General features: G+C 43.4%; 1 protein-coding gene across 1 annotated transcript in view; it reads left to right on the top strand.

Moving 5' to 3' along the window:
* Positions 1 to 20120, top strand: part of LOC308311504 (plakophilin-4-like) — a gene marked incomplete at its 5' end in the record, with an annotated part of 79307 nt that extends 59187 nt beyond the window's left edge. Inside the window, 10 exons of the mRNA XM_080758198.1 lie at positions 8202 to 8319; positions 9026 to 9220; positions 10166 to 10339; positions 11716 to 11866; positions 12849 to 13044; positions 14348 to 14432; positions 15999 to 16116; positions 16239 to 16370; positions 17013 to 17086; positions 18187 to 20120. Coding sequence (XP_080614324.1) covers positions 8202 to 8319; positions 9026 to 9220; positions 10166 to 10339; positions 11716 to 11866; positions 12849 to 13044; positions 14348 to 14432; positions 15999 to 16116; positions 16239 to 16370; positions 17013 to 17086; positions 18187 to 18456 — 1513 coding nt within the window. The 3' untranslated portion in view covers positions 18457 to 20120. The remainder of the gene's footprint in view (positions 1 to 8201; positions 8320 to 9025; positions 9221 to 10165; positions 10340 to 11715; positions 11867 to 12848; positions 13045 to 14347; positions 14433 to 15998; positions 16117 to 16238; positions 16371 to 17012; positions 17087 to 18186) is intronic.
* Positions 20121 to 22750: the final 2630 nt, after the last annotated feature.

The raw sequence follows: 22750 nt of genomic DNA, 5'->3' as shown, positions 1-22750 counted from the left end.
ACCCCTGTCATAAGGCATTCTCACATACAGTATACAGTACTACCCCTGCCATAAAGCATTCTCACATACAGTACAGTACTACCCCTACCATAAGGCATTCTCACATACAGTACAGTACTACCCCTGTCATAAGGCATTCTCACATACAGTACAGTACTACCCCTGTCATAAGGCATTCTCACATACAGTACAGTACTACCCCTGCCATAAGGCATTCTCACATACAGTACAGTTACAGTACTACCCCTTCCATAAGGCATTCTCACATACAGTATACAGTACTACCCCTGTCCTAAGGCATTCTCACATACAGTACAGTTACAGTACTACCCCTGTCATAAGGCATTCTCACATACAGTACAGTTACAGTACTACCCCTGTCATAAGGCATTCTCACATACAGTATACAGTACTACCCCTGCCATAAGGCATTCTCACATACAGTACAGTACTACCCCTGCCATAAGGCATTCTCACATACAGTACAGTTACAGTACTACCCCTGTCATAAGGCATTCTCACATACAGTACAGTTACAGTACTAACCCTGTCATAAGGCATTCTCACATACAGTACAGTACTACCCCTGCCATAAGGCATTCTCACATACAGTATACAGTACTACCCCTGTCATAAGGCATTCTCACATACAGTACAGTACTACCCCTGCCATAAGGCATTCTCACATACAGTACAGTTACAGTACTAACCCTGTCATAAGGCATTCTCACATACAGTACAGTACTACCCCTGCCATAAGGCATTCTCACATACAGTACAGTACTACCCCTGTCATAAGGCATTCTCACATACAGTACAACCCCTGTCATAAGGCATTCTCACATACAGTATACAGTACTACCCCTGTCATAAGGCATTCTCACATACAGTATACAGTACTACCCCTGTCATAAGGCATTCTCACATACAGTATACAGTACTACCCCTGTCATAAGGCATTCTCACATACAGTATACAGTACTACCCCTGTCATAAGGCATTCTCACATACAGTACAGTTACAGTACTACCCCTGCCATAAGGCATTCTCACATACAGTACAGTTACAGTACTACCCCTGTCATAAGGCATTCTCACATACAGTATACAGTACTACCCCTGCCATAAGGCATTCTCACATACAGTACAGTACTACCCCTGTCATAAGGCATTCTCACATACAGTACAGTACTACCCCTGCCATAAGGCATTCTCACATACAGTACAGTTACAGTACTACCCCTGTCATAAGGCATTCTCACATACAGTACAGTATACAGTACTACCCCTGCCATAAGGCATTCTCACATACAGTACAGTTACAGTACTAACCCCTGTCATAAGGCATTCTCACATACAGTACAGTACTACCCCTGCCATAAGGCATTCTCACATACAGTACAGTTACAGTACTACCCCTGTCATAAGGCATTCTCACATACAGTACAGTACTACCCCTGCCATAAGGCATTCTCACATACAGTACAGTTACAGTACTACCCCTGCCATAAGGCATTCTCACATACAGTATACAGTACTACCCCTGCCATAAGGCATTCTCACATACAGTATACAGTACTACCCCTGTCATAAGGCATTCTCACATACAGTATACAGTACTACCCCTGCCATAAGGCATTCTCACATACAGTATACAGTACTACCCCTGCCATAAGGCATTCTCACATACAGTATACAGTACTACCCCTGTCATAAGGCATTCTCACATACAGTACAGTTACAGTACTACCCCTGCCATAAGGCATTCTCACATACAGTATACAGTACTACCCCTGTCATAAGGCATTCTCACATACAGTACAGTTACAGTACTATCCCTGCCATAAGGCATTCTCACATACAGTATACAGTACTACCCCTGTCATAAGGCATTCTCACATACAGTACAGTACTACCCCTGCCATAAGGCATTCTCACATACAGTACAGTTACAGTACTACCCCTGTCATAAGGCATTCTCACATACAGTATACAGTACTACCCCTGTCATAAGGCATTCTCACATACAGTACAGTACTACCCCTGCCATAAGGCATTCTCACATACAGTACAGTTACAGTACTACCCCTGTCATAAGGCATTCTCACATACAGTACAGTACTACCCCTGCCATAAGGCATTCTCACATACAGTACAGTACTACCCCTGTCATAAGGCATTCTCACATACAGTACAGTACTACCCCTGCCATAAGGCATTCTCACATACAGTACAGTATACAGTACAACCCCTGCCATAAGGCATTCTCGCATACAGTACGCTGAGCTGACAGTGTCCGGGATCAAACCCACCCACTTTAGCCATTAAAAGGTGAGCTCTCTACCGACTGGGCTACCGTACCTGGACACGTACTGTACTTAATCATATTATTGTTTGTTTTGTTTTGTTTGTTGGTGGTGTGAAAGCATGCCCGAGGTAAACAGACAAACTCAAAATAAAAACACCCTGTTGTTCCATCTGCCATTATTCACTATTGAAATGTCTTAAAGGTAACCGGGCTGTTGGTAGACTTTTCACTGAGACATAAATCAGGACAGCACTGTAATATCTACAACAATGTCCCAGTGCTGATGTATTCTAAACAGCACTGAGGTGATTTTCTTTATTACCATAAGCAATGCGTGTTTTTGCACCCGGGGACGTGTCGATACAGTATTTGAACCCTCTGTGATGCTCTGCACTGTGTGTGTGTGTGTGTGTGTGTGTGTGTGTGTGTGTGTGTGTGTGTGTGTGTGTGTTTTTATTCCCCCCGTACACCCCCCCCCCCCAAGCAACCTCTGCTGAACCGACTGTTTAAAAGACTGCCGGGCGGGCAGAGACCTTGTAACTCCATGTGTTATCTTTTTATCTTTAGTGTCTTGTAGTATAGATTAATGTCCACCTTCGTTGTACAACAGTGTCCGCGCAAAAACAGCCGTTGAAAGTGAAAGTGTGGCTATAAATATTGAACCAATGAAAAGCACTAACAAGAGCTTGTAACTTGCCTTTTCCGACGATTCGGAACGGCAAGGGATTGCTGTGTGTGCATCTCGTTTTTAGCAACGCCCTGCTTTAGAAAATTTGATCCCTATACACGCACTCGCGCTCACACGCGCACCTGCACGGGCAAAGTCCTCAATATCATAGGTATAGGGTAAGTGATATTTATGTTTAAAGGACCACTTTGCCACTTTTCGACCTATCTTCATATAATCATTGGTCCTCCCTGATGTTCATGATAAAATGGCACAATTATTTTTCTACTCGTTTTGTGTCTCATATAGGAGGGCTGTGGGCAGTTCAGAAACCCGTCCACCAGTGACATCATTGACGGGGAATCCAAGCTGATAGATACATGTGGGCTTTCTATTCCTGAAAAGTTGCATCGTTATCGTTGAAGCCATCGTTATCACGACAATACAAATCTAAATATTTTTTTAAACAAATCTTGTTTACAAAAAAGAAAATCTGCCTAATGATGATGTCACTGGTGGACGGGTCTGCTCATTTCTTCGTGTCATCACTTTAAATCTGTATATCCTTACCGGGTTCTCTATCCTGATTGGATAAAGTTGGTATCCCGTCCTGACATTTTATTTCCTCTTCTGAACAAACACTCTATAGCAATCAGTACTATCACAATATAGAGCTTTTTAACACATAAGAAAATCACTTACCCTACATTTAATCCTTTTTGCGCCGGAACCCCTTTTGGTGTTTTAAACAAGTTATAATTTAGCTATTGAAAAATAGCAGATCTACAAGCTCATAGCTCGCCACCGAGTGGCGCGCTATACAAGCTTGTATAGGTCTGCTATTTTTGAAAAATCGAGAAAATATTATTTTCAGAAAACTTTTTTTAAATGTTGAGGTCAGGCCTAAATGGGTTTAATCAAACTCTGAAGAGTGTACAAACGGAAACCATAATATTGGGTTCCGTTTGTACTCTACAGGGCGTCGTGCGGTGCGGTGTTCCGCATGCGTTCCTTTGTTGTGGGCTAAACTGGAGCACCTCGGCTGGCGCACCGAGGTGGGGATTAGGTGCCGCGATGAAGGGCACCTTGATAATAGACGCTGGATACCGGGGAGGGGGGAATTATTAATTAACATCCCTCCTTCTCCAGGCTGTATAGTAGAGCCTAATGCGGAGGAACCCATGCATGCAAACAATCACCCAAAAACAAAAGGGAAAAAAAAAAAAAAAATCCCTGGAGGAAACCAACAGCATTATAGCTCGATTAGCATCTTAAAATGTGACGGCTCTATATACTCATGGATGGATGGATACATGAGCTGCGGTCCCTCTCTCTTTCTTCTCATTATAACATTATCACTCTGTTTAACTTGTGAAGAATGATCGAACCAACGACAGAGGCAAGGACTGTTCAAGTCCGACAGTTTAGTGTGTGCGTGTGTGTGTATGTGCGTGCGTGTGTGTGTGTCATAGTTTCAAACTTCAAAGCCTGATCAGAACCAGGCGGCAATGTTTCACTCTTGAAGTAATGAAAGTTCAGTCAGACAACTCAAGAAGGATGTAATATAATATATTTATTGAATATAGATGAGCAATGCAGTATATTTATTATCGTATCGGCGATGTATTGGATCTGCTTTTTATAGGTACTCAGATCAAGCCGCATCAGTCCCGGCCATATAGGGACTCCGAAATCCGAATCCCACCGTAACTAAACAGTAGATCCAAAACGACAGGTGGTAGCTGGGGTGGTGGAGGTGGGTGCGCGGCAGGTTTGTATACAGCGGCACGCGGAAACAGCAGCAGCAGCAAGCAGAGGAATGCAAACCTCCGGTTAAAGTATAGCCGGTATGAAGATGGAGTGAGTGTGTGATTGGCTGAGTGAATCATGTGAATGAGAGCGTGATGCTGAGGCGACCCCAATTAACGGCCCGGCAGCGTTCTGCACTGAGGTTCCCCTGACTGAACTTGCTCTGCGCATCATGTCTACGACAGGCACAAATGCTCATAAGTAATGAAAACACATGCAGTTCTGCAGCTGCTGCTGATTCCGTTTCTCCTGTTGCAAAAAATAAATGTCATTCTATTGAAGTCACAATGGGAACTTATTGACCCTGACTTTACACTTGGATTTATTGCCTTAATAAACCTTTTCATGAAGACTTTTTCAATCGGTAGTTTCCAGTCTTCTTTCACTCGGCACGAAATGCGTTTTTTTTTTTGTAACTTATGGTCCCATTATGTTTTGAAATTGATGTTAATTAAAGACTGTGATTGAATTACACTGAGCGAAGACCCACCCCTCGCTCCTCTTCACGCCGATGGCACACTGGTCGCGGTAGCCATTTTGCGCTGAACTAGAGGCTTCAAAAGGGCTCTGTAAAAACCGACGTGGTCCATATTTCTTTACACGGCCATGGTGAGAAGAACCAATGCAGCGCAGCTGTCAGCACTTGCTTAACGGAGCGCTCGTGTCACCAGGGCAAGTTGATTAAGAGGTGGAATTGGCACGTTAACGAGGGGGGGGCGGCCTTGGCGCTGGCCGTGGTGCTGAACCCTCTTCTCAGACCTCTGGCTATCTCGGTGTAAGTGCTCACTTGGACGGTTAATTCGCCCATTTAGACCTGAGGCTGATTCCACAAATGTCATGACAAAATCGTGACAGTTGGCCCAGGCGGTGGCGTAACCGTCTGGGCACCCGACCAGTCGCAGTGTGCCGCGGGTTCGACTCCCGAGCCCGACACGGCCTGTACTGCATGTCTTCCCCCATCTCTCTCCCGTTTCCTGTCAGCCTATACTGTCTGTCCCTTCAAAAAACCATTAAAAGGCGTAAGCCGCAAAATAATATCTTAAAAACAAAAAAAAAATCATGAGAGTTTTCTGCAAACCCTAAAAAAAAAAATCTTATGTCAGTGATTGTCAAGGACCGCAAACATTTTATGTAATTGGCCTCCGTTGTATGTTCTAATGTTTCAATGCCACAAACGGAATCAAATCGTGAAACCTCAATTATTTGCGTGACCATTAATCGTCGACCTACACACGTGTAACCGTGACTATGCCTAGTCTTTTCATCCGGGCCCTGATCCAAAAAGGCTTGAGATGCACTGAACAGTAACTACATGCCTACATGCACTATAGGTGCTCATTCTGAGCACTAATATAATTGGCTAATGTACTATGGGGGGGGGGGGCGTTAACACGGGTTTCCGTGTTGTGGTGGACACAGTGTCCATATAATTGCTGTGGGGGTGGATTCCATTGTGGACTGTATACAGTAGCATCCTGCACGGACCTTATACAGTATGGCTGTTGGAGATGTACAGTATGGGCCATAGTGGAATGCATATTATAGATGTACAGTATGGCCATAGTGGAATGCATATTATAGATGTACAGTATGGCCATAGTGGAATGCATATTATAGATGTACAGTATGGCCATAGTGGAATGCATATTATAGATGTACAGTATGGCCATAGTGGAATGCATATTATAGATGTACAGTATGGCCATAGTGGAATGCATATTATAGATGTACAGTATGGCCATAGTGGAATGCATATTATAGATGTACAGTATGGCCATAGTGGAATGCATATTATAGCGATCCCGTCTGAGGAGGATCCGGGTTTTAGATTCCCCCCCGGCCCCGGCAATGTGTCGAGGTGTCCCTGCAGGGCGAGAAGCCTATAAGCCCTATAACCCCTAACTGACACCTGCACCCTTTGCTTTGAAGCACTGCGCTGTGGGAAGCTGAAAACTGAATTTCCCCTGTGGGAGGAAATTGGTCTGATTGTTATTAATGCCCATTACGGTAGCTCTGGCAGTATAAGGGAGATAACAGCTCTGCATACACATCTATAACACGTACACGCACGCACACACACACACACACACACACACACACACACACACACACACACGCTTGCTCATGCACATGACATGCACGCACAGACAACATGGACGCACACACAGAGACACATAGAGACACACACACCACACAGAGAGACATGCACACACACACACACACACACACACACACATGCTTGCTCGCATATACACATATTTACCGTATGTGCAGGGGCGCAGGAATGTTACGCGAGCATGAAGCCAATTTGACAATATTTTGCAAATTCAGCGACATTATGTTTTTTTCCCCCTACTCAGCAGTGTGGAACGCTAATTATGTACGTTAATATGCAAAACATAATGTCAGTGAGTACGGGCCCATCTCGAAACACCACGAGTGCATTTACTGTACGTATAAGATACTTGTTTTTCTTTTTTTCAGGATTGCGAACGGTCAACAATTAATGTAGTATACAAATACAAACATGTGTTACAAAATACATTGTACATAATATGTATTTGTATATTTCAGGGTCCCTTACAGACAGACAGACAGACAGACAGACAGACAGAGCATTTCGAACTTTTAAATTGTACAAATGTGACCAAATGGACCTGTAGGTAACATTCGTATACTTTCGGAGTTACATGAATGATTTGAGTGCGCGTTTCTCTCCAACCTCGGCGTCAGGGTGTGGATTGTGGGTACAGATGATACATTGTGCTGCATGGTAGAGATGGTGCAGATGGTACCATTGTGCTGGTATAGTACAGATGGTGCAGATGGTACCACTGTGCTGGTACGGATGGTGCAGATGTGCACCATTGTGCAGTCAAGTCTCCCCTTGTCTGCTTTTCAACAGACCCGCCTGAACGCTTCTATTGGACGATGGCCGCCTGGCCCCACCGTTCTGTATCCGGGCAGGTTTTGCACGGCCACCTTGTGGCAGCACGGTGGCACTGCATCTCACTCTGAACGAATTGCAAAATGAGTCAGAGGGAAATTCAAAGAGTCATGTTTCATTTGTGATCAGTGGTGGGGAGTAACTAAAGTTACATATATCTAGTATCTACTCACGGTTACCACTGTAGTTACTTAGACTCTATAAAACAGGCATTATTCAGTGATGAAAAATGATGATGTATTATTATTATAGCTTAATCTTAGCCTGACACTGCATTTTCATTTAGTTTCACTCCATTGCCAGCACATACTGTATAGATTTTAATTGCCGTGGCTATAGCCATTCAGGGCTGGAGCCAAGCTAGGGTTAATCTACCCAGCAGCACATACAGTTATCAGAAAATCACACACATTCATACGTGTGTGTGTGTGTGTGTGTGTGTGTGTGTGTGTGTGTGTGTGTGTGTCTCAGGAACCTGAGCTCAGCGGGGGAGGAGGCCAGGAGTCAGCTGAGATGCTGTGAGGGTCTGGTGGACTCCCTGCTCTACGTGCTCAAAGCCTGCGTGAACACCTCCGACTACGACAGCAAGGTAACACTGACCTCTGCTGGCCGCGCCGCGCCGCTGCAGCCACTGAAGGACCCCCTAATCCTAATCGATGTGTATTTTATTTGGAAACCCATCTGAAAGGATTCTGTGCCATGGATTCTCCCATGAGAGGAGCTTTGTGTTCAAAATGATTCCAAAACGTCAAGATTTTAAAATAAAATTCAAAAATAGCCTATAAGCTCTTGCTGCTGTGAGCTTTTCAGTATTTTGTCATATACTCAGCTGTGCTTCTCATTTCCGGTCCCTTACAAATGGGGGGACCTTTTCAAATATGAAAATATGAATGAAATAAACAGGCTTTCCAAAGGCTATATACACATAATTTCCAAGACGCATCATTACATAACAGTGACATAAAAAATCACAAATAAAATTATTTTATTATAAAAGCAATGCAATCTGGGTTTTTTTGGGGGGTTTTTTTTGTAAATAAATGTGCCACTCATGAGTGTCAATTGTAAAAGTAGCAAATCTAGCCGACTTGAAAAGGTGAATAATGTCTTTAAAAGTTACAACGTCGAACATGAGGATTCCACTCGACAGTGACGATATACTATATATGTGTGTATACATTCCTCCTGAACACCAGTTTTTTTATGATAATATTATGAAAATGAATTGTGCGTGTGTGTGCGTGCGTGCGTGTGTGCGTGTGTGTGTGTGTGCGCGTGTGCGTGCGTGCCTCAAGATTGTGGAGAACAGCGTCTGCACCTTGCGGAACCTCTCGTATCGCCTGGAGGTGGAGATGCCCTCCTCTCGTCTCCTCGGGAACCAGGAGCTGGACGCCTTGCTGGGCTTCTCGTCTCCGGGCAAGGAGCTGGACTACTTGTGCTGGGGCAAGAGAAGGAGAGGCCGGAAGAGAGGAGGCTGGGCCGACGACAAGGTATACAAAAATGGGTGTCGTTGTTGTGTTGTGGTTCTTTTTGTCAAAGCAAACGAAAACACCTTTGTAAGAGCCATTATGACCTAATGTTTTGTTGATTGAGAGTGTCACTGCAGCTTGGTCAGTGTCTGGGCCAGCCCAGGTATTTAAGCAGGCTGCTAATCATCAGGCACAGGTGTTGCCAGTGGCAGACGGCAGAGGCTAACAGTTTTCTACTGTGTTCAGGAGGGCTGGTCCCCTGTGTTTGTTACAGTTTCTTTCTTATTATTCTATCTGTATGTTGTATAGGAAAATGACTGCGGAAAATAAAGCAAAGTTAAACTCAACGGACATGTTTTGGAGATCAGTTTCTACTGGCACACGTAAGAGCTTCCACCTGGCCGTCGGCAACCAGTAGTGCCATTAAGTATAGGACTTTAGGCACTACAACCTTTGTTTAAAGGTTCAAACTTTATGTTCTGATAGTAGTCACTGCTATAGTGTATTTGTTGTTCAGTTACAGGTGGTCTACCTGTCATTTTTTTCTCCTCTTCTCTGTTTTCATTTTGGTTAGCCAATTACATCCAACTAGACGGTATCCATGTATCATTTCCAGTGTTATCACTTTAGAATTTTGTCTTCACATTTGTTTCATCACTTGCAATTTCACTTCACTCCTGCCTGACCTGACTGGATAAAACTGGCATCCCGAACATGCACTTTCTGCCTCACTAAAGAGCATTAATTGTGTAACACAGTAGGACTTCAACCTATAGCTCTTAGACCTTTTAAAATGATCAATATTTGTTTGTCTGTAGGTAATGTAGAAACGTGGATCTCAATCTATCGTTCCCAGTCATTGTTACCGTATACCATTGCGGTGGATATAAGAGCATCAACAATGTTGTTGGTTTATTTGTTGTCCCCCTGTGTGTTTTTGCGGCACGTGACGTCGGTTCCCCTCAGTGGGACGGTATGGGACCCATCCCGGGCTTCTCCCAGAAGCTGCGGGGGGCAGAGTTGCTGTGGCACCCCACCGTGGTCAAACCCCACCTCAGCCTGCTGGCGGAGAGCTCCAACCCCGCCACCCTGGAGGGAGCGGCGGGGTCCCTGCAGAACCTCTCAGCGGGGAACTGGAAGGTAAACAACAAGTCGAACCCCGCACTGCTTTAACCCATTCTGACCTGAGATCAGATTCATCGAATGAAACGAAAGGAAGCAGCAAATGAAAAAAGATTAACACTCATCTTTTACTTTCTCTAATAACAACCTAAAACATGAACCTTGGTTGAAAAAAACTAAAGTTGTCCTTTAAGTAGCAGTTTTATTCACAGTTTTGTTAGTGTGTGTGTGTGTGTGTGTGTGTGTGTGTGTGTGTGTGTGTGTGTGTGTGTGTGTGTGTGTGTGTGTGTGTGTGTGTGTGTGTGTGTGTGTGTGTGTGTGTGTGTGTGTGTGTGTGTGTGTGTGTGTGTGTGTGTGTGTGTGTGTGTGTGTGTGTGTGTGTGTGTGTGTGTGTGTGTGTGTGTGTGTGCGTGCGTGTGTGTGTGTGTGTGCTCCATTATTTTGTATAGTTTTCCGTCAGAAGAGAGGGGACAGAAATAGAGACAGAGTAGGAGAGACGGAAACAAACTAAATAACCCTGACTCTAAAAGAAAAACATCACAGGATACAAACAGGTGGGGGAAAATTAAATAAGAATGACTTTGTACATATATATGTCTGCCTATCCTTGCTTCCGGACTTGCGGAAATAATTTAAGAAGTAATTCATAACTTTACATTTGTCACATGGCACACAAAGTGTGCCTCGGGGACACAGTTTGGACTGTTCTGACAGTATGGAGGGTATGCGCATGCTTAAAGTGAATGGCCCATCGAGTGGCAAAGCAACAGGAAAAGTGAGTTTAAAATTGTTTAATGTTGTTTAATGCAATCAGAGAGGACTTTTCTGTTTGGATGTATGGGCTGTCAAGGCCAGAAACATAGTAGGCGTTCCCGCATAACTTCCAGGTATGATGATGATGATGTCATGCGCATACCCTCTATTGTACTTAAAGTTTGCGCTGTAAAATCCTTGTGTTCATTTTACCCCATTTGCAACTACGAGAGTCAAATGAACACTCAATTGGGGGAGTTCACCTTCTGGTAAAAAAACGCTGTTGTGTGTAGTCTGCTTGTGCGTTTCAATGTTCCATAAAACAAGAGCCTCATTTATTTTTTTGATGGGTTGAGATTCATTTCAGGGAGCCCTGTAATGAAATGATGCGTGCGTTGATTTTTGATTTGATTTATTTATTAGATTCCCATTAGCTTACTGCGAGTCACGGCAGCTGTTCTTCCTGGGGTCTTGAACATAATTATCATCATAAAAACATTTCTTCCGTTGAGCACTCTCTCTCTCTCTCTCTCTCTCTCTCTCTCTACAACAACACACAAATGTTTGGTTTTTCTGTGTTTTTTGGGGAGAGGTCAAGCTGCTGTGTGTGTGTGTGTGTGTGTGTGTGTGTGTGTGTGCAGTTCTCGGCCTACATCCGCGCGGCGGTGCGTAAGGAGAAAGGTCTCCCCATCCTGGTGGAGCTGCTGAGGATGGACAACGACCGGGTGGTGTGCTCCGTGGCCACTGCCCTGCGGAACATGGCCCTGGACACCAGGAACAAGGAGCTCATAGGTTCATACCGTACACGCACCCACACACACACACACACACACACACACACACACACACACACACACACACACACACACTAAATGCTGTATACACTGTACTGGATATTGTTGGACCATTGCTTTGAACTTTGGTTCCATTCTGTATACACTCTCAGAGTTACGGCGCGGTCCTTTGCAAGTATAACGTTTGAGAACCACACTAGTACTAGTTGTTGGACCGTGCAATATATATTATGCATATAGTGTCGTAGTATAACTACATGTCAAACACCTTCTGAAGACGACCTGGAGACTTAATGGCATTCACTAGTAATTGAGTATTATGCCACGGACATATTGTGTCCGTGTAAAACACATTGATGACCCCTCGGTTCCGTCACACGTAGGCAGTGGTGGAAAGTAACTCACTTAAGTACTGTACTTACGGTATTTGTACTTTCCAATATCTAATACTTTTACTTCTACTCCTCTATACATTGATTTGACAGCTTTAGTTACTATAGTTACTTTGTAGATTACCCACTTCAGCCCTGCGTATACATTTTGGCCATTTGAAAATTGCCGATCTACAAGCTCACAATGCGTCGCGTCGCGACACATTGTGAGCTTGTAGATCTGCTATTTTTCAAAACATCTTCATACGCATGAAAACGTGTAGTATTTCTACATTGTGGTATTGACATTTTTGCTTAACCCATTCTGAACGGGAACCCATTATGGTGTTGGCATCATGTTATGCTTTAGCTATTGAAAAATAGCAGATCTACAAGCTCATAGCGCGCCACCGAGTGGCGCGCTACGAGCTTGTAGGTCTGCTATTTTTGAAAAATCGACTGACATTTTTAGAATCTGATCTCAGGTCAGAATGGGTTCATCAGACCAGTGTGTGTCCTAGTGGAAACCTCGTATGAATCTGATCTCAGGTCAGAATGGGGTTAAGTAAAACAAATTAGTTTTTTTTTTCCCCCCGCCACCTGTCGCAGGGAAGTATGCCATGCGCGACCTGGTGAACCGCCTGCCGGGGACCAGCCCGGCGTCCATGCTGTCCGACGACACGGTGGCGTCGGTCTGCTGCACGCTGCACGAGGTGACCAGCCGCAACATGGAGAACGCCAAGGCCCTGGCGGACAGCGGAGGCATCGAGAAGCTGGTGGACATCAGCAAGGGACGGGGCAAGGGGTGAGTAGGGCCGGGTGCATGTGTTTTTAGTTGTATTTAGTATTTACATGGTTCTCGCTTAACCCATTTTGGGGCGCGGGAACCCCTTTTGGTGTTTATAAGCATATGTTGTACTTTAGCTATTGAACAAATAGCAGATCTACATAGCTCATAGTGCCGCAACCGAGTGCCGTGCTGCGACCTTGTAGGTCTGCTATTTTTGAAAAATCGTGAAAATGTGGCCCAAATGTTTGAATATATTATTTCAGAGTGAACGTTTTTAACTCAAATCTTTGCGTCTGGGGGAGGTCCCTGGAACAACATTTTCAAATGGAGGTCAGCGGCCAATTACATATATTTTTTTGGGGTCCTTTCTCAAATCTTTGCATCTGGGGGGTCCCTGGAACAACATTTTCAAATGGGGGTCAGTGGCCAATTACATATATTTTTTGGGGTCCTTTCTCAAATCTTTGCGTCTGGGGGGGTCCCTGGAACAACATATTTTCAGATGGGGGTCGGCGGCCAATATTCTTTGGAGTCCTTGGCATGAAAATGTTTCAGAACCACTGACATAGAAACATGGGTTTTTCAGAAAACTGTCAGGATTTAGAAGACCTTTGTAGAATCCTTCTCAGGTCTAAATGGGTCAAAAGTATATTCAGTGATTTCACTTAATTCAAATATCACACTGTCGCGTGTCCCTCACTGTAGTGCGTGCATGTGCACATCTTGTTACCGGGCGGACTGGGGGTTTTCCAAATCAGCTTCCTCCTCGTGATATCAAATGGGCCTAAACGCACGTCATACTGAGGGTCGTTGAATGTGAAAATGTTGAGAGGGACTGAATTAAACAGTGAAGCATGCCATTATATCTAGAGATGCACAATATTGATTTGTTGATAGTAGTTGAGCTAACCGCCCGGGGGCCAAGATATTGAAATTATGACCGATATCCGATCTCCAATTATTTGCAGGGTCGGCGGATATATTACTATATTAGATCATATCATATTACATCACATTACATTACATTATATTATTTTGCTGGTGAAAGTACATGGTAAGCCCCCCGTCCCCACTAACAGCTGAAACTGCTAAAGAGACAGAGACTGGCTTGCTCTGCGAGTATACAAAGCCATTGACGGTCACGTTGTTATTGTGTCGTCAATATCGGTGAAAATTAACCGGAATATTTTGAGACCAATCCGATAACCGATATGGCATCTATATGGCCGATTTCGATACACTATACCGATCATATGATCTCTAATTATGTCTATATGGTGATTCTGTGTGTCTATGTGTCTGTGTTTCCCTGTCCCAGGTATTCTATGAAGGTGGTGAAGGCAGCAGCGCAGGTGTTGAACACTATGTGGCAGTATAGAGAGCTGAGGAGTCTCTATAAACAGGTCTGCAGCCAAACTAATACTGTTTTAGTGTGGGCACGTGGTCTGTCTGTCTGTCTTACTACTACTTTGTACTACTATGACTAAGACTAAAAAATATATGTTAAACAAATTAAAAAAATAAGTTTGATGAAAAATGCATAATAATTATATAATAATATAATAAATTAACAATTAACATAATTATACTACAAATAAATTTACATTTGGGGGATATCTTTCACAATAATGAATAAAACATGTTCTAGACATTCTAATGATCACAAAAAAACATATATTACAATTATTTTACTTACTTTTATTAGTACAGACATTTTTAATTTGTGTGAATTTCAGCCTCTGTGGGGGGTATTTATATGCAAGTATCATGACCAATGGCATTGCAATGGCATTGCAATGAACATCACTGATGACGTTTAGGTGAAAAAAGAACAGAAAAAATAATAATAATTAAGTAATTAATTAAAATATAATTGTTGCTATAAAGCAACGCTGGGTCTTAGAGGGTTAAGCCTATACAGTAGATTAACCCATTTTGACCTGGGAACGATTCTGCAAATGTCTTTCTAAATCCTGACTGTTTTCTCGAAAAAGCTGTTTTTTTCTATGTCAGTCGTTATCAAACACTTTCATGTCACTTTTCACGATTCTTTAAATATTTTTCAATAGCTAAAGCGTGACATGATATGCTAACACCAAAAGGGGTTCCCGGCGCCTAAACATTTTAATGGGTTAAAGAGCTTCAATGAAGAGCAGTTGAGTTGGAGTTGATTCTATCAACATGCTTCCTCGGGGAGGCTGATTGAATAACGAGCTGCCGGGGTTAGGAACGAGGCGTACAGAACTCCAGATCTATTTATGCGCTGATCCTGGAAGCTCCCCGTTTGCTGCTATTTACAGTCGACAGTAATTTGATTTGGATGTTCTCCTTGCAATGCTATTTTAATGTAATATTGACCCAATAAGGCTTTATACAGTCCCCTGGATTAACTTATCTTGGAGTTTATGCTACCCTTTATAAAGAAACCTTGTATCGCCATATTTCAACTTTCAATGTTTTTGTTGTTTGTTTTTGTGTTGTAAATTCATGTCCTATACTTCATTGTATACGCATCTCAGAGCTTTGTGAGCTTGTAGATCTACTATTTCTGAACATTCTTTAAAGTGAAAGTGGATAAGACTGTCTCTTGGGCTTCATAGATATTGAACCAATGAAAAGTAAGAGCTTGTGAAATAATAACTACCTTTTGGACATACAGGGTTTCCACCCAGACAGCGACAACATACTGTATTTTCCTTCTCTTCTTTTAATGTATTGTTTTGTTTTGTTGGCTCCCTTCCAATTATACTTTGCAACTCTTGGGGGGGGGGAAAGTTAAGACATTATGTAATGCTCCTAACAATACATTAGAGAGATGGATTGGAGATGTGTAATAGAGAGCTGCAACTATACCGTAGCGATTATTCCATCGATTCCGTTTTGAATTAAAATCAATTAAACTTGATTTTGTTGGATTAACTGTTGCACCTCTAATGTGTACTGTAACTATATGAACTGTGTTCCTGTAGGATGGCTGGAACTACACCCATTTCATCACTCCTGTATCGACACTCGAGCGAGACCGCTACCGCTCACAACCAACTCTACCCACCAGCCCTCTGCAGATGTCTCCCGTCATCCAATCAGGTGAGAGACCCTGGTGTCCCCCCCGTCCCCGTCCCAATCATCAAATCAGGTGAAGTTGTGGCAGTAGCTGACAATTGTTCTCATCGTAATGAATTGTTATCGTTTGGTTTTGTTGTCCTAAGGAGGCAGTGCCACGTCCTCTCCAGCCATGCTGGGCATCAGGAGACACAGTTCCAACTACCAGAGGGCACAGTCATCTATGCAACTCCACGCCTACTACGCGGACAACAGTTTACACAAGCCCCAGTACACTGGTGAGAAGCAAGTGTTCACTTTAAAATTTATTTTTAAGATTAGTTTTTTTGCTTTTTCTGCCTTTTTATTGAGAGTATCAAGTGAAGACGGAGAGAGAGAAAGAACAGGAGAGACATGCAGCAAAGGTCGTCATGAAAGGGACTCGAACACACAACACACATCGGTGTAAGTGAATACGTACGTATATATATTCATGAATTCTTCCATCCGTGGGGTAGCTCAGTCGGTAGAGCACACGTCGCCTTTGGATTGATGCTGGGCCACCGGCGCCAACTCAGCACTCAGCGAGTACTGCTGAGCTCCACCTCAGCAAATCCATTTCTAAGAAGTCTAGATCGTTGAAAAAGGGGATAGACTCCCGCGTTCTCTTCTCCCGATAAGCCAGAGAAGACCTGCTTATACTTTGTGCATTCATGCTTACAGTATTAGACAGTTGGCCTTGCGCCTAGGACCCGTTAGCGTATAGCACGGTATTGCCAATAGTGCTCATGGCATCGCAACTTCCTCTCAAGTATTATTAGCTGAGGTATAAACAGGATTTTATTGTATTTTTTTTTTCTTTCACATTCATTGGCTGCGAGTCAGAATTGAGCAGACTGCTCTCGCTGTATTGATGTGTTGTGCTTTTTTTTCCGCTTCAGGCTCTGAGAAGAAAAGTCCATATTTCATTGGGACGTATTCATCTCAGTCTGGAGAGGATCTGAGAAGAGCTCAGGTATGAAACTCTCTCTCTCTCCTCATCTACAAAAGATCTCCCCAAGTCAGGACTGCAGACTGCAGGCCTCTTTTAGACGGCGGCCATCTCCAGATAAAACGGCAAAGGTCCCGTTGCGTTCTCATTTTTTATTGACCCTTTACACGAGAACACACACTTTATGAAAACGCTATAATGTCACTAGGGTGGTGGTAAGAAGAACCAGGTAGCTCCCCCTTTAACGCTTTGTAGGCGAGTATAGAGAGGCTTGTTCACGGAGGAACTCTGCATCAATGTAATAAACATATGCGTTGTGAGCCAACGTGAGCCATGGTTTCGTACGTTTTGCGGATTCACCGTTTTGCCTGTTTACATGAAGAGGGGAGGAAACGGCGTTCCCGAAGATTTCCACTCTGGAAGGTGTTTTCACTTTGTTGCGTTTTCACCTCCTGAGGTCTAAAGGGACACCAGCAACCGATACTTTATTCTGCCGTTCTCGTGTAAAGACCACCTCACTCCCCATGTCCTGCTACAGTCTGACTCACGTCCACCTCATCCCCTGTCATTCCTTTGCAAGTTATATCATGCAGAATGTCCCATTTTACACTTGAAAAGTACAGTGAAAGTACAACATTTGCCTGAGATGTAGTAAGTAGAGCATAAATGTACATTTTCAAGTAAATTAAAAGCACCTCAAAATTGTACTCAACACTATTGAACTTTCCTGTTCTATCCCAGATTTGAACACTGGCGTCCTGTGCAAGTTTTAACACTGAGCTAATAGAGCCTGCCTGCTTGCTCAGGGGAGACATTGAATCTGTGCCAAACCACAAACAGGATTGTGTCAAAGGTCATACTAAAACAGACACAGGGTACCAGGTCTTATTACTTAACTTATGACCTGGAGGCGTGGTCAATGCTCTTTGGCCACTCCTTCCTCTCCTGTGTATAATACGTTATATTGCATTTACATACCATACAGATCATTATAAATAAATAATAAATAAATGTATAAATACATTTACATGCCATACAGAACAGATGACTAGAGATTAGACATAAACAAAGGTTCTGCTTTTATAATATCCACCCTTTTTGACCCTCCTTCCCACCCCATGCAGCACCCGGAGCCGTTCTACGACGAGCCCGAGAGGAAGAACTACAACAACTACAGGATGTACCTGTCGTCTCCGCAGGACTACAGAGGGGAGGAGGAGCCTTACGAAGACGACGACGCCCCCGACCACCTGGCCACGCCCTCTCCGGAGGGCTACAGCAGCCAGTCCCTCAGACTCAAAGCCAACACAAACTATGTGGACTTCTACTCCACCACTCGGAGGCCTTCCCAAAGGGCCAGCAAGTACACCGGCTCCCCTGATTCCTGGGTGTAGTATAGGCTTGTGTGTGTGTGTGTGTGTGTGTGTGTGTGTGTGTGTGTGTGTGTGTGTGTGTGTGTGTGTGTGTGTGTGTGTGTGTTAGCTGCTAATACTATACGTGTGAGGGTCAAACGTTCCCACAAGTATATACCGTATAAGAATGTGAGAAACAGACGTTGTGAGAACCATGCAATGGCCCTGCAGGTCCTCACAAGAGAAATGTATTTATTTTTCTTTTAAAATGTATATATATATAGCTGATCTACAAGCTCACAGTGCGTTGCAGCACGGCGCGTTGTGAGCTTGTCCATCGGCTTTTTTCCAGCTTTAGAGTTGGGGGGGGGTTAAAAATGTCAATTTAAATGAGTCATTTGAGGACATTGTTCTCCTAACTGCTGATGTCGTCACAAGTATAGTAATAGCGCTGTGTGTGTGTGTGTGTGTGTGTGTGTGTGTGTGTGTGTGTGTGTGTGTGGGTGTGTGTGTGTGTGTGTGTGTGTGTGCGCGTGTGTGCGCGCACGTGCGTGCGTGTTCGACTTTGAGAAAGCATGTGAATGCCATATACACGTTTAACATGTCTGTGTAGTCTCGCGTAACCAGATAGTTTGGAGACCTCCACCTACCACCACTATCGGACTTTGCAGCAGAGCGGTGCATCCGATTGATTGAATGCCTCATTAGTCCAATTATGAACAGCACAGAGGTACAGTAAAACATGTAGGCTAAAAGGATAACACCAAAAGAAAGTACTGGGGACATAGAATATTAACACATTTATACATGTCATCAACTAATACAAATATTTACAGAGGAGAAAAAGGTACAAATGGTGGCAGTGTCTGACCCCCTTATTTCAATGGGAATTCATATTGAACTAATCGTATTAGCACTCTGTCTTTCTTCAATTGGTGGAGAGCTCCGATCCTCTGGCTAACTGAGACACTAACGTCTCTGTGGATGTTTTGTGAGAGCGTGTGTGTGTGTGTGTGTGTGTGTGTGTGTGTGTGTGTGTGTGTGTGCGCGCGCGCATCTGTGTTAAAACTGTACTGAACGAGCAGAGCTGGGGTTTCGCGAAAACGTGGAGACAGAATTTGCGTTTTGCTCCACTCGAAGTGAATGGAGCAAAACAGGACTTTGTTTAACCACTTATACCCTATATATACTGAATTCACTGGGGTCTAATTCACTATACTAGGTCTGCTAGTATTGCCTTCTATACGCCACATCTACACGCTTTTATTTCCACCAGAAAAGGTAAAATGGTGCATTTGTTAAATTGTACAGGTGTGTATATATATATAGCGCATTTATCCAAAGCGCTTTACAATATGCAGTACATTCACCCATTCAGAGATCGACAGCCGAGAAATCCATGCAAGGCACCAACCTGCTCATCGGGAGCAGTTAGGGGTTCAGTGTCTTGCTCAAGGACACTTCTACACGCAGCCAGGATGTCGTGCCAGGAAAGTTGCTTTATTTTTCCCCAGGCGGTCACTCCACCTACTAAGCCACTGCCGTCCCTTAAGATCAGTCCACACCAATGATTCGTCTTGGCTTGCGACCATTTGCAGCAACTTGCAACATTATCCCGAAACTGCGCTGACCTGCAACGGGCTAATTCAGACCACTGCAAGTTATTGCAAACTGGTTGCAAGTCGTAACTAGTTGTGTTGCGACTCTTTGGTGTGGACTGGGCTTTTTAGGGACTCCAGTGGCTCGGCCTAGGAGCGCTAGGGTTCATGTGGTTAAATATGCTCTCATGTAGAAACCTCAGCCCAGCCTTCGTCGTTTACCGGAGTGTTTGTGACGTCAACCGAAGTTCTTTCTCTGCAGTGAACAGTGATGTATGTGTTGGCTTTGTACATAAATAGTGTCTGCCAGCCTCGTCTCCAGTGCAAGAGAAATAAAAAATAAAATGAAAAGTATGAGAAGATTATTTATTGAAGCCGTCCGTCATGGGCCAAAGATTATGAGTAAATTAATGATTTAGTGTTTGTTTTATCCGCAGTGGAGTACCAGATGGGTGGAGTTTATCATCTGTGACGTATTCTTTTTTTGAAAGCAACAAAACAGTCTCCTATTTCAGTAGGCTACCTTTCCAGGAAGCTTTCTATTAGCTTTGAATCCCCATCGATGATGTCACCGGTAGGAAGATTTCGGAACTGTCCAAAGCCCACCTCCGAGACATGACGTTCAAGTAAATAATGGTGCCATCTTATAATGAGCATTACTGAGTACCAGTTATATGAAGATATAGTTTGAAAAAATGGGCATGTGCTCCTAAATTAGACCTTAACGTGCAGTTGTTTTGGTGAAGCGGCTTAATGCTCCACCCAACCGGTAATCAAAGCAGAGTAAATCAAACACAATGTATACAAATGGTCACTGTCGGGCGTGAACCTTGTATGTCCAAAACTGTTCTTTTTTTTGTGTTTATTATTTTAAAAACATCTTGAAATAGTGAAAATAGCGGATCCACAAGCTCGTACGGCGTGTGACGCGTGCTTGTGGCCGTGCTATTTGCACAACTATTGTGTGACTCTTTTATGACGATCAAGCAGGGCATTCATTTACAGAAAGATCCATGAAGATGTGAAACGTGGAGATACGAGGTTTCTGCCCGGCAGCGGCAAAATATGATTTGACCCAAGTATGAACAAGGTAAGCTGGGCCACAGAGCTCCCTGTAAAGACTCAGAGATTCAGGGTTACGTCCGTAACCCCTAGCTTGCCTGTACTTTGGCCAAATATCATAAAGTATGTGAAATAACGTGAAAAGGTATTTGTACAGATACAATGGTTAAACGGTCTTGTTACATCGTTGTACTCAATATGTAGAAATTTATATTATGTGATCGTGTGAAGGGAACGTTTTCTATCATTTAATTCAAAGTTTTTATTTATTTTTTAAGTTAATTTACTTGATGTGACCTGACCAAAATATCTGGTTTGTCTGTTCTGTCCCCAAGCTGATAATGATGATGTGCAATGTTAAAGAGGGAAATATATGTATAGGGATTAAAGATCATATGACAAGATATCTGAGTTGTGTGTGAGTTATAAATATCGTATGCCTTTCTCGCCTGCGGTGGTTGACACTAGCAACTGCACATTTCCTTGAGTACCTTGGCACACATTTTCTCATGTTTCTTTAGTGCTTTTAAGTGTTGTTTCTGGAGCAAAGTCTTCAAAACTTGCTTCAGAAGGAGATTTGAACCTACGACAATTATGTAGACCGCCGTGTCCTATCACACTGAGCCGTTAATTACAGTTACTCTTATACAACACACAAAATACAAGTACAATCAAGATATAATGCAGTTAAATGTTTTTGTATCATTCTTGTGGTGTTGCTTGTTTAGACGTTTGAATGTTTCTGAAAAACAATGGAAACAATCTGGCTTTTTTTTTGTGATGAATTTATTAAATCTGTGTGATTGTCACAGCAGTCACCACCATAGCTGTGTTATTGGGATGCTCTCTGCATGTCCAAAGGTCTCTGGCTTCAAATTCAACAAATAGTAGTTCATCATTTTAAAGAACGTTTTAAACACAAACCCTTATGGCCAGCCCAGCCCAATCTTTTCAGATGGAGCTCCCCCTGCTGGTATAGCTTGGCTTTGCCAGCTGGCCGACCTGCTTGACCAGCACAATCTATCTTAGCCTGACTGGGTGACCAGCTGACCACCTATACTGACTACCAGCCTGGTAAACCAGCCAAACCAGCCTAAGACTGCAGCTAAAACCACCAACTGTTTTTTTCCCCAGTTTTTTCAGCAGGGAAGGTTAAGAACTTGGTTGTCCATATAACATCTTCCATCTCTCTGTAGCTCAGAAGAAAAGGCAATGCTTTTTAAACTGGAGGTTTCTGGTTCAAGACCATGCAGTAAGGAATGTTTTGTCTCCACCTAAATGGACTAAACACATTCAATTATGTTTCCTCTTTGAACACGTCTATTTCCCAACGTTGTGGAGTCAGTTGAAAGGAATAAGACTTCCGGAAATGTGTGTGCTTCTAAATCCGATAAGGGCGAGAAATGTGTTGTGCCCGACAGCCTCCATGTCTCCGTATCGCAGAGGATATGAATGACTGTTTTGGAAACTCAAAGTCAGTGGTTCAAAATCAGTCAAATTAAATCTGTCAACTTGTCTTTCGCTGCCCACCTGAATTCCAAAAGGTCAAGTATTGCATTCCCGGTACAGTTTGCTGTGCCAGCGTCAGGGGTTTCCAATCTTAAAGTATCATAAGACTCAATATAAAAACTATACCTACAAACCTACAAGGTTCTGTGTTCAAGTCCAGAACGGGC

Source organism: Protomyctophum bolini (assembly GCF_963924005.1).
Source record: "Protomyctophum bolini genome assembly, chromosome: 24".
NCBI classification, from domain to species: domain Eukaryota; kingdom Metazoa; phylum Chordata; class Actinopteri; order Myctophiformes; family Myctophidae; genus Protomyctophum; species Protomyctophum bolini.
The sequence above is the reverse complement of the archived record's forward strand: the minus strand, read 5'-3'. Positions and strand labels throughout refer to the sequence as shown.